This window comes from Jaculus jaculus, chromosome 4 (genome assembly GCF_020740685.1).
Source record: "Jaculus jaculus isolate mJacJac1 chromosome 4, mJacJac1.mat.Y.cur, whole genome shotgun sequence".
Lineage (NCBI taxonomy): Eukaryota > Metazoa > Chordata > Mammalia > Rodentia > Dipodidae > Jaculus > Jaculus jaculus.
In genome coordinates this window covers 10,040,138-10,053,789 of record NC_059105.1, presented here as the reverse complement: position 1 = coordinate 10,053,789, position 13,652 = coordinate 10,040,138, and the positions used below count along the sequence as shown (strand labels likewise).

Sequence of the window (13,652 nt, the reverse complement as noted above, 5' to 3'; positions counted from 1 at the left end):
CTTAACACTCAACCAACCAAGCAAAACAGCGGGCTTTAGTGTCAAATGGCAAACACGATTTGAATTTTGCATTTTGAGTCCAAGGAATATTTTCTCTTAGCTTTAACTACATGTCCACAATCTGTCTCATAGAATGGAGATAATGAAGAAAGGCTGGAATTAATTCTCATTTGTTTTATGCTTATCAATGAGGGGCTGGGGTTCAATATGTCTTAGAAATTTCTTTTTCTTTCTTTTTTTTTTTTCTGGGGATTTGTCGCGATTCTGGAACCACCACTTCTAAAACAGGCACGCTGCTGCGGAGCAGGACTTCTGCAGTTCACTGACCAGCAGGGTCTAGTACATAACGTATTAGGAGTTCCTGCTGCGCTGCCTGAGCGGAATTCCTCCGCTCCTTAGGCTGCTGGGCTGGCCCGGGCCCAACCCGAGTGAGCTGTCTGTTCTGAACGCATCATCTGCACTCGGCCTAGATCAAGTTCTGGCGGCTTCCCCACGTGAAGATTCTCCTGGGAAGTGAATACCTGCTTTAGCTGGAGTGGAGGCTAGCTCCCGAATGCAACCTTTCACCTACTTAAAGTTCACAGATCAACTTAACCATACGTTGGTTTAGACACACAAAAATCCCACTACGAAGAAGAGATGTTTTTCTTAAAATCCATTGTAGTTGCTTCAGACATTTGTGTCCTGCTGGGGGTGGGGTGAGGGCTGGGGGAGGCAGTTTTCCCACAGTAAAATGCCTTCGGCCCGGCGTTGGGTCCAAAACCAAGCGCAGTGGCAAACTTACATCCACACGTGCCTTTCGTTCATAAACAATAATTTGCAGTTTTACCCATTGAAAACAAATAGGAAACTTGCCTTGCGAGTACATTTACTGGGGTAAGGGGAGAATGGGACATATACTGGCTTAAATGCAAATAAAAACAACACTGAGCACACACTTTGAGGCTTTGGGGCCTCTCCCCGCCCCAGGCATTTCTAAAAAGTCCTTTGGTTCTGCACGATCGGACAGAAATCGGTGTGGAAATCCGACAAGCAAATGTAGTCCGGTGATGAACGAGGGAAGACTGCACGTCTGGGGATCTACATGACGACGCACGCACAACAGCAATCCGAGGGCGCGGGCAGCTCTTCCGGAGGGGCCCGGGCCTCTCCGGCCCTCCTCCACGTCCTCCCGGGCCGCGGCCCAGGAGCCCGCCCGCCCCTCGCCCGCCCGCCCGCCCGCCAGCCGCGAACCCGCCGCCCCGCTCCCGCCCCACGCCGGCTGCGGCCAGGTCCCGGCGGCCCGACTGGATGACCCATAGTAACCCCGCCCCGCCCCGGGCCGCCCGCGCCGCGCTGCCCCCGGCTGGCCTGCGATAGGCCCAGCCCCGCACGCGCCACCGCCCGCGGGCCAATGGGCGGCGTCCTCTTTGCATATGCAACGAGCTCGGGTCCCGGCTGCGCGTCGCGGGCTTCGGGCTCAACAGACGCTGCGCTGCGGGCGCCGGGGAGCGACGTGCAGCTTCGTCGCCGCGGCCGGGGCTGTGGGACGACGCCGACGACGACGCCGACGGGGACGGGGCGGCGGGGCCGTCGTCCCTTCTTCGCGGTGCGGCCGCGGCGGGGCTGTCCGGGGAGGCGGCGCTGGCTCCGGGGCTCTGGCGGGCCTGCGCGGGCCGGAGCCCGAGGACCGCGGCGCGGTGAGTGCGGCGCCCGTTGTGTGGGGCGGACGCGGCCTCCGCCTCGGCCTCCGGGTGCGGTGGGGACGCGGCGGGCGAGGGGGGGGCGGGGACGCCGAGCCCCACGTCGCCCGCGACCCTGCGTCGTGGCGGTGCGCCGTGGAGGAGCGGCGGGGCCGGCCGGGAGGCGTGGGCGCGGGCCAGGTGAGCGGGGGCCCCGGGAGGGAGGAAGGATGCGCCGGGGCCCGTCCTCCCGCCCGGCCGGTCGGCCTGCGCTGCGGGCCCGGGGGACGGGGACGGGGTCGCCCACCCCACCCGGACACGGCCTTGCCAGGTTGGGCGGGAGGACCCCCCGAGCCCTGCGGGGTCCGAAAACCCCGGTACGAGGGGCGGGAGTCCCCTCCCGGGCCGGGCAGAGACCGCCGTGAGGGGTGTGTGGGTCGGGAATCCCTCCTGCTGAGGGTGGGAGTGGGATTGGAACCCGCGGTGAGGCTGGGGAGTTGCTCGTTCACTTTTCTCTTAAGCGCATTTTAGTTCCACGCTAGCATGCCACATAGGATGCCCACACGTAGCAGCCCCGTGGGGTTGATATTACTAGCTGAAGGTATTTCACACATGAAGACCCCCCTCCCCGCCCCCCCCCAGGCACAGATCGAACTGGTTTACCCAGGTAATCTGGTTTTAGAAAATGTACTCCAAACCTTTGCATATTCAGACCTTTCCAAAATTGGTAGAGCAACGTGCTTGAAAATTTATATGGCAGCCAGAGAGGAGGAACAGGCTTCGAGAAAGTGATTAGAGCTGAACAAAATGACAAAAGAGGCGGCATAATTGAGCCTTTATTACAGGCCATGCACCGGGGGTTTTATGTGCAGCTATCTTACCTCGTTATTCCAATTTTACAGCTGGAGAGACTGCCGGGTGGACAGAGCTAATTTGGCCTCGGGTCTGATAAGAGGAGAAGTTGGTTTCAGCAGAGCTTGTCTAAAGCCTAAAGCCGGAGCCCTTTTCATCTAACCACCGTAGCTTGCAGCCTTTCTCCTTGCTGGCGGACTAGTTGCCACAGCGGATTTGGGTGGGAGTGACTTAGGAGAGCTGTAGTGTGATGCTGTCTCTCATGATCCTTGCAGACTATTTTCCATGTCCAGATAGGTTCTGTGAGTTGTTGAGGGTGCTGCTGAGCTGCTCCTGAAAAGTCTGTTGTAAGTTTATCACAGAGAAGTAGTGTTGGGACATTGAATTGGAATCCAGTGCACAGACTGCTTCTGTCACCTTTTTGTGCAGACCTCACCTCTAGGGATGACGGAGTTCTTTGCGTCCCTTTAAATATTTTCTGAGTCTTCTTTCACAAGTGTTGGTTTTGTGAGATGGCAGTGTTTTTGGTGGTAACAGTCACCTGGTGCTTTTGGGGCCCAGTTGTTGGACTTGCAGTGTAATTGGGCCAAGTGACTTGAAGCTCAAATATCTGTGCATCTAAGGTATTTCCTCTTTGAAGAAAAGAAGGGAGAAATGAAGGAAAACTAGGAAATACTTGCTCGTTGTTTAATTAATTGCTCACCTGGAGTCTTTTGCCTTCTGCTGCATGTCAGACACCTTGTTAAGTGCTTGGAATACAGCACTGATGTGTCCCTGTGCCCTTAGGCGGGAAACAGACTCCCAGCAAATGATTGTACAGATAAACACTTTTGATCACAAGTCCTGGTACTTGCAATAAAGGAAAGGTATTGAGAGAGTGAAGATTATAATCAAGATTGTTGCTTAGATGGAAATCCAGGGAGCTTTTTAGAGAATTGATAGGGTGCGATAAACTAGATAACAATCTTGCATTCTGAGGCTGTAATCAAGAGTACATCTCACAAGAGCTTGGGAGCTTTTGACTAATGGTAATTCTTTTGATTTCATTTTCTGTGTTCACCCAGAATGTCATTCCTGTTTCCATCGCAGGATATTTGGATGAGATAGGAGACTTTTTTAGCAGTCTTCAGGGTACTTAGACCTTAAATATTCATGTAGCACTTACTCGTTTCCCCTGATGAATAGCTGGAAAGCAAGAATCTTTTATGTGAGATTGGGATTTTATGTGATTTAGGCTTTAGTTCCCCCCCCCCCATGGAAGATATTCTGTAGGTGACAGACTTTTTCTAATTTCAGATAAGCAGCTTCATAACTGTCAAAAGTATCCATGTGGTTTGTACTTTACTGAGTAATTTACCTTGAAAATTTCAGTTTGTAGATGGCAAAAAACCATGGCATGCGTTAGGTGTTATAAACTGTTAGGTACATAAGTATTTAGTTAAACATGCATGAAGGCAATACAGCTAATTCATTGCTGCATGTCAGCTGCATGCCAAGTACTCACTTTGGGTGTATGTCTCATGTGGAATAAATGAAGATGTACTTGACATAGTCCTTGCTTTCAAGCTTTCATTATGATGAATATTAATCATTTCTTTTTCAAAGCACTGTCACGTTAGCTCAGTTGTACCTTTAAAAAGCTTGGTATGATGAGAAAGTGGAGATGTTAAGTGTAAAGTTGTCTTAGCATGGTCATAAATATGAGGTGGGAGGGGAAGACCACTGAAGGGGAGTGCATTCATTGTTTACTGAGCTGACACTGGGAGAGAAGTAGAGTCTGAGAGAGACACACACACATACAGAGAGAGAGGGGAGAGAATGGGTGCACCAGGGCCTCCAGCTGGGTCCTGGGAATTGAACCTAGGTCATTTGCCATCAAGCACCTTAACTGCTAAGCCATCTCTCCAGCCCAGTTTTGTTTTTAAAAACATTGTGTGTGTGCATGGGTGCGTGTATGTATGGGCACACCAGGGTCTCCTCCTGCAAATGAACTCTAGACATATATACCTCTTTATGTGGGTTGTGGAGAATGGAACCTTAGCCAACAAGCTTTTCAAGTAAGCACCTTTAACTGTTGAGCCATCTGTAGCCGCGAGGACTAGATTGTAGATAATGGGAGAGCATACTTTTAGTGTGAGAAATGTTCAGTTGGAGCCGCCTTCTGGTGAAGGTACTGGTTTAGTGCTGTGAAGTGGGTAGCCTTCGATATAGGGGTGATAGCTAAAACTGTGGGCTTGGCAGACTGCTTATGGAGGGTCCATAGAATAAGACCAGGAGGCCTGGGTGGTACTGTCTGGGCAGAGGAGTAGATTTGTAGAGATAGAGGAGTGGTTTATTAGTTACTTTTATATTATTATGACCAAAATACCAGACAGAAACAAGGGAAGGAGAACTTATTTTGGCCTAAGATTTCAAAGGGGTCATCCCATCATGGGAGGTTGGGCTTGGTGAAAGACAGCCGTTTACATCCATGTGGCCAGGAAACAGAAAGGGATAGAGGAAAGGGCCAAGGCAGGATGTAAGGCCAAGGACATGCCCCTTAATGACCTACTTCCTCCCCAAACCGCAGTTTCCAGCAATGCTATCTGGTGAATCCACTGAAGAACTCATGCCTTGATTCTCTCATGATCTAATTAATTGTCTTCCGCCCTTCCCCTAGAGGTGGGCTTTATAGTTCTCTAGTTATTTCTTAATCCAGTCAAATTGGCAGTCAAGATTAATCATAACAAGTGGACAGGAAGTGAGAGGACAGCTAGAACAGTCACTATAGGAGACAGACAATACTGTGGAATGCTCCTATAAGAGCAAACTTGAGAACCATCTATTGACTCTAACACCATGAAAGTCCCTGGTGACCTTTGCACGAGGTACTGATGGTGGCAGTAGGGTGGGTTGGGGAGTCCACAAGGAGGGAGGAGAGTGAAGACTGTTACGTAGGGAACTTCCCAGGAGTTTTGATTTCAGCATGTTTAAATGTTGAAGGGGAGGCTCGCGAGATGAGAAAGGTGGCCGTTTATAACCTGAGAGATTAGTTGAGGCATTGGGATCCAAAGCATGATGGAAGCTCGACTTTGTAGTAATAGGCCTGAAGTTGACCCCATCTAAAGCTGTCACTTTTTCATCACAGACCCTTACGCACACTTCTTAAAATTGTCAAAAACAGTTAAATTCCTAAAAATTAGCTCAGTTTTAGCTTATGACCAACACAAACCACATCTTACAAATTTGTGAAATTGATTTAGTGTGTGGTTTAATCTTGATTTCATTCGCCTCAGTAGGGCATATACTTTCATCTACTTGTGGTTAGTTTTCTGTTCCGAAGGGAGACTGTTAAATCTTGTGATTCCTTCTTTACATGATTATTTTTGGTTTCATAGGAAAAAAAGTTCAGACTCCTTTAGTCTTTCTGGCATTTTAAGGCCCTTCATTCTTTTTAGTTAAAAATTTCAGCATCTGTTATTACTAGAATGTTTACTTAAATACTACACGGTTTCCCATTTTGAAGGATGGTTCACTGGGCTCAGTTGATGTATGATTTATTTAGAATTGAAGATACTGTAATAATAGCTCGCCTTTTTGGATAAGTACCTCCAAATATAGCCATCTACTTGTTTTCAGAGGTACTTGTTATAATGTCTACAGGGACATTGGTTCAGTCATTCATGTATTTATTCAGTGCCTGTCTTGCATGGCGTTAGGAATTTGGAAATGATCTAGAGAGCTCGGAAAAGAAGGAAGTGTGTGAACCAACCTTGCAGTGTGGCATTTAGGAAGGCAGCACATGCGCATATAGGTTCCACTGTGGTATACTCAGTACAGCAGCGGAAGCCATGAGGAAATGCAGAAACAGTGAATTCAAGTTAATCCTCTTGCTTCAGCCTCCTGAGAGCTGGGATTACAGGCATGTGCCACTATGCCTGGCCATTTTTCTTTTTAAAAAATATTTTATTTTTATTTATTGAGAGTGGGAGAGAGAGTGGATGTTCCTCCAGTCACTGCAAATGCATGTGCCACCGTGTGCATTGGGCTTTATGTGGGTCCTGGGGTATTGAACCTGTGTCCTTTGGCTTTGCAGATGAGAACCTTAACCACCAAGCCTTCTCTCCAGCCCGTTTTTCTTGTTTCTGGTGGTGCTGATGGTAGTTGTGAGATTGAAACAGGGTCTCATGTTGTCCAGGCTGGCCTTGAACTACCTGAGAATGACCTCGAATTCTTGCCTCCAAGTGCTGGGTCTTAAAGGCTTGCACCGTTACTCCTCTCTTGACTTTTTACTTTTGTCTGAAAAATACTGCATACCATTTAATCCAGTTGAAGAAACACTTTCCCCAAATCTTCCAGTTAACCACAATTCTGAATTTGGTGTTTACTATTCCTACATATTTTTCCATGGTTTTGTAACACATCTGTGCATCTCCATTTAAAAATTTTCTATAGACAATTCTTGTGCATCTTGCCACCCTGCTCCAGTGTTAGGTATCAATGTGGTTTTATCAGTGGTGATTGTTTTTTTTAATTTCATTCGTTTACAGTGACACAGACAAATTTTAGGGCCATGCCACATACTTATTTCCCTTTTGCTTTGTTGGAAAAGGTTTCCATTCATTTTTTTGTTAGGGAGAGTTACTAGTATCAGAAGTTTTTCTTGAATATGGCTGTTTTGTTATACTTATTTTCTTAAAGCAGCATTATCATCGTGTGTGTGTACTCTTAGCTGCCCTTGAACATGCTATGAAGCCTAGGCTGGCCTCAAACTTCTGCCCTTTCTGCCTCAGCTTCTTGAGTGCTGTATCATCAACTTTTGTGTTAGTGAGTTAGTGAGTGTGTGTCAGACTTGGTATGTCAATGAGAGTAGTTACTTAGCCTTTTTGTTAGCTTTCCATTTATTTCTTTCTGCTCTTATTCAGGGTGGGGGTTGAGGGTAGGTTTTCTTTATAGAGTTCAGGCTGGCCTGGAACTCACTGGTTAGCCCAGACTAGCTTTTTGCTTACAGTCCTCCTGCCTTGGTTTCCCAAGTCCTGGAATTACAGGCGCATGACCCTGCGCTTCCATCTTAGTCTTCCATTTTACTTTCTATAACATAAGATTTTAATTCTTGTCTCAAGGGCTATCATGTGAAGGAACGTGATGATAGTTTAGGGTACACAGTTGACTGTTGCTTCCTTTACCTCTCTGCCTCCCTTTGGCTCTGTTTTAATTTGCTTTTTTTCTGTTTTCTCTATTTTTTCTTTCTCTCTGCCTTCTCTTGTTTTTGTATTAACAAGCATTCTGCATTTGGCATAACAGCCTGTTAAATAAGAGAAGCATATGTCATTGAAAGGGGTTTGGGAACTATTCCTTAAGAAAAGTTTTCAAGGCATATGAAGGCGCAGACAAGGCATGTCAACGATGGTGTAAGTGAGGTGCAGAGAGAACAGGGTTGCTGTTGGCTCAGAGTAAGGGAAGCATCAGCTAAGAAAAGTGAACCTTCACGTGGGCATAAAAAAGACATGGTTTGGAGGGAGGTGCTCAGAATGGTTGGCCAGGGACAATGGAGTTTGGAAGAGTACATTGAAGGCAACCTTGAGCCATCCAACTGCTTAGGAAGAACAAGTAGGCTGTAGGAATAGATTACATCCTGTGGGGAGGCACAGAGCAGAGACAGGAGGGACAAAAATGTAAGACCTTACATAAACTTACTCATTCATGGATTCAACTTAGAAAGTAGTTGTTTAAAGACTAAATGATTTCTGGAGGAAGAAGGTAGCCCAGCAGCCAGTGGCAAACAAGGTTGTCTTCTGAGTTGTTGTGGAAGATCATTGAGCATCTGTCTGAGCTCTTCCTCGTTAATGCTTCTGGGTTGGTGGTGTGTCACTGTCTTACTGGACCCCATTTCCTACCTTACAGTCCTTTTCTTGCTTTAAACCACTCTGCCTCTCTGTCATGGGTCCTTTTTGTTTTACCTCTCTCGTTTCCTTGCTTTGGGAATTTTGTTACCAGTGCCATATTTTTAAAGTGCAATACTTTACCATTTAGCTTTGTATGTACATGTAGATGCTTACTTAACACAAGGAGAACGGGGGAGAGAGAGGCACAGAGGCAGGCAGACACATGTGGCAGTGCTGTGTAGCCTAGCTAGCCTGGAATGACAGACACCACACTGTCTGGTTAGTGCATGGTTTATGTGTTGAGTATTTGGAATTCACTGGGTTATTTACATGGGTCTTTTCTTCTTTAGACATCTCAATATGTAAGATCTCAGAAAACATCTATCTCAGAGGCAGTGGGCAGTACGTAGATGGAGCCAAAGATGAGACAAGACCCTTCTCTGAAGTCGAGAGCTTTCAGGCCGCGTGAGAGAAAGCAGGCTGCTACAATGAACGTGACCAGGAATGTGGAGGGCCTTCTGGCTTTGAGCCAGCAGGAACAACTAGTGGATATGTCAAACAGCTACCCATTGAGTGCAAGTGAAGATGAGGAGGACAGTGATGGAGAAAGAAAGTGTCAAAAGCTTTTGGAAGCAATCAGTGCTCTTGGTGGAAAGAATAGGTGGAAATTGGCAGAGAGATCTGAGGCTAGTCTGAAGGTGTCAGAGTTCAGTGTCAGTTCTGAAGGATCAGGTGAAAACCTGGTCCTTTCAGATTTGCTTGGCGCTGCTAAAAAGTTACCCTTACTGACTGTGGTGAAAAAGCAACTGAATAGAGTCAGATCAAAGAAGACTGTGGAGACGCCTCTTAACAAAGAGGAGGCTGAAAGGACCCTCAGGGAAGTAGCCTTCAGCAGAGCCTCACACACCCTCTCCAAGTGGGACCCTGTGGTTGTGAAGAACCGGCAAGCAGAGCAGCTGGTCTTCTCCATGGAGCAGGAGCCGTCAGCTGTTGCTCCCTTGGAACACATGTTCAGTGGCTGGAAAGCCCGAACCCCACTGGAGCAGGATGTCCTTAACCTTCTTCATAAGAACAGGCAGCCAGTGACAGACCCTTTACTGACGCCTGTGGAAAAAGCGTCCCTCAAAGCCATGAGCCTGGAAGAGGCTAAGATACACCGGGCAGAGCTTCAGAGGGCCCGAGCTTTGCAGTCCTACTATGAAGCTAGGGCTCGAAGAGAGAAGAAAATCAAAAGTAAAAAATACCACAAAATTGTGAAGAAAGGAAAAGCTAAGAAAGCCCAAAAGGAGTGTGAGCACCTGTTGAAGGCCAACCCGAATGTTGCACTGGAAGAAGTGGGAAAGATTGAAAAGGCCAGAATGATGGAACGAATGAGTCTTAAACACCAGGATGGTGGGAAATGGGCCAAGTCAAAGGCAAAAATGGCCAAATTTGACCCGGAGGCCCGCCAAGCCAGGCAGGAGCAGTTGGCAAAGAACAGAGTGCTGACACAGAAACTCCAGGTGCCTCCAGAGAGTGAGGAAGAGCAGGAATGCCTAGCAGAGGTAGCAACACTCTTTGCCTCTGAGGGGATGAGTGACTTGAGTGATAATGCTCCAAACCCCTGGATGTCCAGAGGAGATAAAGTCCAGACAGAGCCCGAGCAACTGCCGGAGCTGGGGGCTCATGAATTTTCCAAAAGCGAGGGAGACGGGAGACCAGTGGTAGTGGAAGATATTTTGTGGAAATATTGTGAGCCAAGAGAATTCCCTAGAAAAAGATCTGAGCTCAACCACAATGCCAAGCCAGTAGACAGACAGACAGACAAAGATTCTAACAGCCTGAAGGTATTATCTGAATCAATGGCCTTGTCTCAGAAACTGAGTCATCAGCCCAGGAAGCACGAAATGAGTTCAGTGGGGATTGTAAAGGAGAAGAGAGAGAAGCAGCAAATGATTGATCTACAGAACCTTCTAAGTATAAAAACTCCTGCTGTGAAGTCTTTGGCAGTTCCCACAATAGAGGAGCTGGAAGGTGAAGTGGAGAGAGACCACAGACAGCTGATAAAGGAAGCTTTTGCTGGGGATGATGTCATCAGAGATTTCTTGAAAGACAAGAGGGAAGCGGTAGAGGCAAATGAGCCAAACTTGGACCTGACATTGCCTGGCTGGGGTGAGTGGGTTGGTGCAGGCCTGAAGTCCAGCACCAAGAAAAGACGCCCTCTTCTTAAAACCCCTGAAGGTTCTCAAAGGAAAGACAAGAATTTGCCCAATGTGATTGTCAGTGAGAAGCGCAACATCCTCATGGCAGGTCATCAGGTGCAGGTCCTTCCACTCCCATTCACCCACTACCAGCAATTTGAACGGACCATACAGAACCCTGTTGGGGCCACGTGGAACACCCAGAGGGCCTTCCAAAAACTGACCATTCCCAAGGTTAGCACAAAGCCAGGCCACATCATCAAGCCCATAAAAGCAGAGAATGTGGGCTACCGCTCTTCCTCAAGGTCTGACCTTTCTATGCTACAGAGCAATCCAAAAGGACTCTCCAGACGTGACTACAAACAAATGAGGACATGCGCTGCAGATTGAGTTCCATCACGGGGCCTGGGCCTGGGAGCTCTGCTGCTGCTCTTTCGGTGGTTCTGTACTGTAGGATCGATTCTGAACTGCAGCAAAGTCTCTGGTTAGGCGCTTTTATCTGCTAAAGAGCCTTAGACATTGCATTTTGAGATACAGAAAAAATGAGTGGCGTAAGAGAGTACCCATAGAGTACCCTGCGAGTCATTGAACAGACGTTCAAGCCCTTGGTAGCAAAGAATGACTGTAGTCAATTTAGGTATTAAGATTGCTAGAGCTGGCTTGGTTGTTGTAATCCAGCACTCTTGGAGTTTGAGACCATAATTTGGATGTCCACAAGGGGGAAAGATATTCTAGGAAGAGCTAACAGGCAGAGTGAGCTAATGTAAAGAAAGCAGGTTATAGGAGGGCAGGTGAATGTAACTCATTCAAATACAGTGTATTTGTATGTGAGAGAGGATTGGGAGGGTTGAAAAGTTAGCTGCGGAGGGCCTTTAATGCTTGGCGCAAAGTAGTTTGGAATTGCTCTTTTCTTTAGGATAATGGAGAAGGAATTAAGGATTGATACGGTAAAATGGGTGTTGAGAGGGAGAACAGTGCTACACTGTTCATGCATGTTGTTTTGAGGCGGGAGAGTGAGGAGACAGGACTACAACTCTAGAAGTCGTAGCATTGGCAGGAGGAGTGGGTGACATGAAGTCCGTTTCTCTTAGCACTTGGCAAAAGATGTGTGGAGGATAATGCAGAAAGAGTTTTACTGAATTAAGTTTTTGTGTAGGAGTGTAGAATTAACATCCTTTAGCTTTCCATTTAATATGGGAAAGATGAAACTCTGGTGGTTGGAGGGTGAGGTAGTTACAGAGCCCGTTTTAACTGTTCCTTTTCAGTGTTGGTTTTTCCTGTTGATTGGAATTTTTATTTTTGGGATCCACAAAGGTAACTTTGTATGTGTCTGCTTTTACTTGTCTAGTTTGGATCATTTATCACAATAAGGTGATGCCACTGTTGTATTTTCCTTCTTGTTCTTGCTGAACATAGCAGTCAGGAGGAGGTGCAGACATGGCACTGAGGAAACTATGCAAGGCCAAGAGGGCACTATGGAAGTTTGTGAAATGGAGTAGAACTTGAATCAGATGGTCAGTGCCATACCTACGTCACATGAAATGGAGGTACTGTCTTTCCTTGTCGGAGCAGGAGAATGCGAGTTAGCCAGGTCTCGTGGCGGCTATCCGCCACTGCAGGTCTCCAGTGAGTCTGCTTCCTTTAGTCCTCCAATAAAAAGTATGGAGAGAATTAGCTTCTTTCCTTCCTGTGACTTGAATTTTATGATTAGGAAAGTTTGAATTTACCTAATTATCTTTAGCAGTATAAAAGCATCTATAAACATTTTCCCTCCCTTCAAGACTAGAACTTATATAGTCCAGGCTTGTCTCTAACTTGCTATGTAGCTGAAGATGACTTTAAACTTTTGATCCTCCTGCCTCCACTTTGGCAATGGGGATTGAATCCAAGGTTTTTGTAGTCCTGTCTGTAGCCCTGTGAAATCCTCATGAGTTAAGGCTGGCGGGAAACTTGAAACTTGACAGCTATATTACATAGTATTTTATAATTATGTTGGTTTTTTTTTTTTATTTGAAGCATTGTCATACCTGAGTATTGATTTACAGGCCTATGCCATCATACCTGGCTTGAATGGCATTTTTGTTTTGTTTGGTCAGGACTTGCTTTGTTTCCTGACTGACCCGAAACTCGTAGGTAGAGCAGGCTGGCTCCAGATTTGTGGTGATCCTCCTGTTTTGGCCTTTCAAGTGCTGGGATTATATGTATGCACCAACATACCTGGCTTTTGAGTGTCTATTCTGAACTAAAATATTTTAAGTTGGAGTTTTTATTCTCCAGTTTTTATTTGGGTTCTTGTTTTAATAATAATAATAATAATAATAATAAAAACCCTTAAGCTGCTATTGCTTCTGGATTTTAGTACATAAGATTTGTTTCTGTATGAATGTATAGAAAGTATAATGCACATGTATTTGCCTAAAGTCTTGAGTATGTTCAGTCGGGAGGTCTGGGAAACACACACTAGTTTAAGGAGGAAAGCAAGGTGCTGCTGGTTCTGCATTCCCGACTGCGCCCCTGCTGGCCTCTCCGGGCTTGCAGTCACCTGTACACACTGGGTGCGCTGACGTGTGGAATATATAGCGTGTCCTTCATATTTAACCTGCTGTTCCTTGTTGTGTCTTGTTACTAGTGTTCTTGAAGAATATTTTAGTGACTGTAACAGTCTAATAAATGTACATATCATAATGTATCCTTTCCTAATTATTGGGTATTTGCTTATTTTCTTTCAAACCCATTAAAGATACCTGTAATGGAAAACTTTAGGCAGGTTTCTTTTTCTTTACTAAAGATTTCCACAAAGTGTTGGGTCAAAAGCTTTTATAGAAAATAAAATCTACAAGGTTGTTTGCCCATGTGCTTGTGCCCTCTAGTGGCTAATGAAAGACCTTCACATGGTACCATGTTTGTGGGTTGAAAGCCAGGAGAAAGGCCCCTCACTCCCCCAGGTAGTATCTCACCCTAGTCCAGGCTGACCTGGAATTCACTATGTAGTCTCAGGCTGGCCTCGAACTCAAGGCAGTTGATCTACCTCTGCCTCCCAAGTGCTGGGATCAAAGGCATGCACCACCATGCCTGGCTAGACATTGTTTTGTTTT

General features: G+C 46.6%; 2 protein-coding genes across 2 annotated transcripts in view; both read left to right on the top strand.

The window, feature by feature from the left end:
- Nucleotides 1-1,601: 1,601 nt before the first annotated feature.
- Acsl3 (acyl-CoA synthetase long chain family member 3) overlaps nucleotides 1,602-13,652 on the top strand; it is a 56,400-nt gene continuing 44,349 nt past the window's right edge. The window contains exon 1 of the mRNA XM_045146695.1: nucleotides 1,602-1,679. The gene's annotated coding sequence lies outside the window, so the exon portion shown is untranslated. The remainder of the gene's footprint in view (nucleotides 1,680-13,652) is intronic.
- On the top strand, nucleotides 8,737-13,257 carry LOC101599384 (U3 small nucleolar RNA-associated protein 14 homolog B-like). Its single transcript, XM_004662883.2, has one exon. It carries the CDS (start codon nucleotides 8,788-8,790, stop codon nucleotides 10,945-10,947), a length of 2,160 nt encoding a protein of 719 aa, XP_004662940.2. The 5' UTR covers nucleotides 8,737-8,787; the 3' UTR covers nucleotides 10,948-13,257.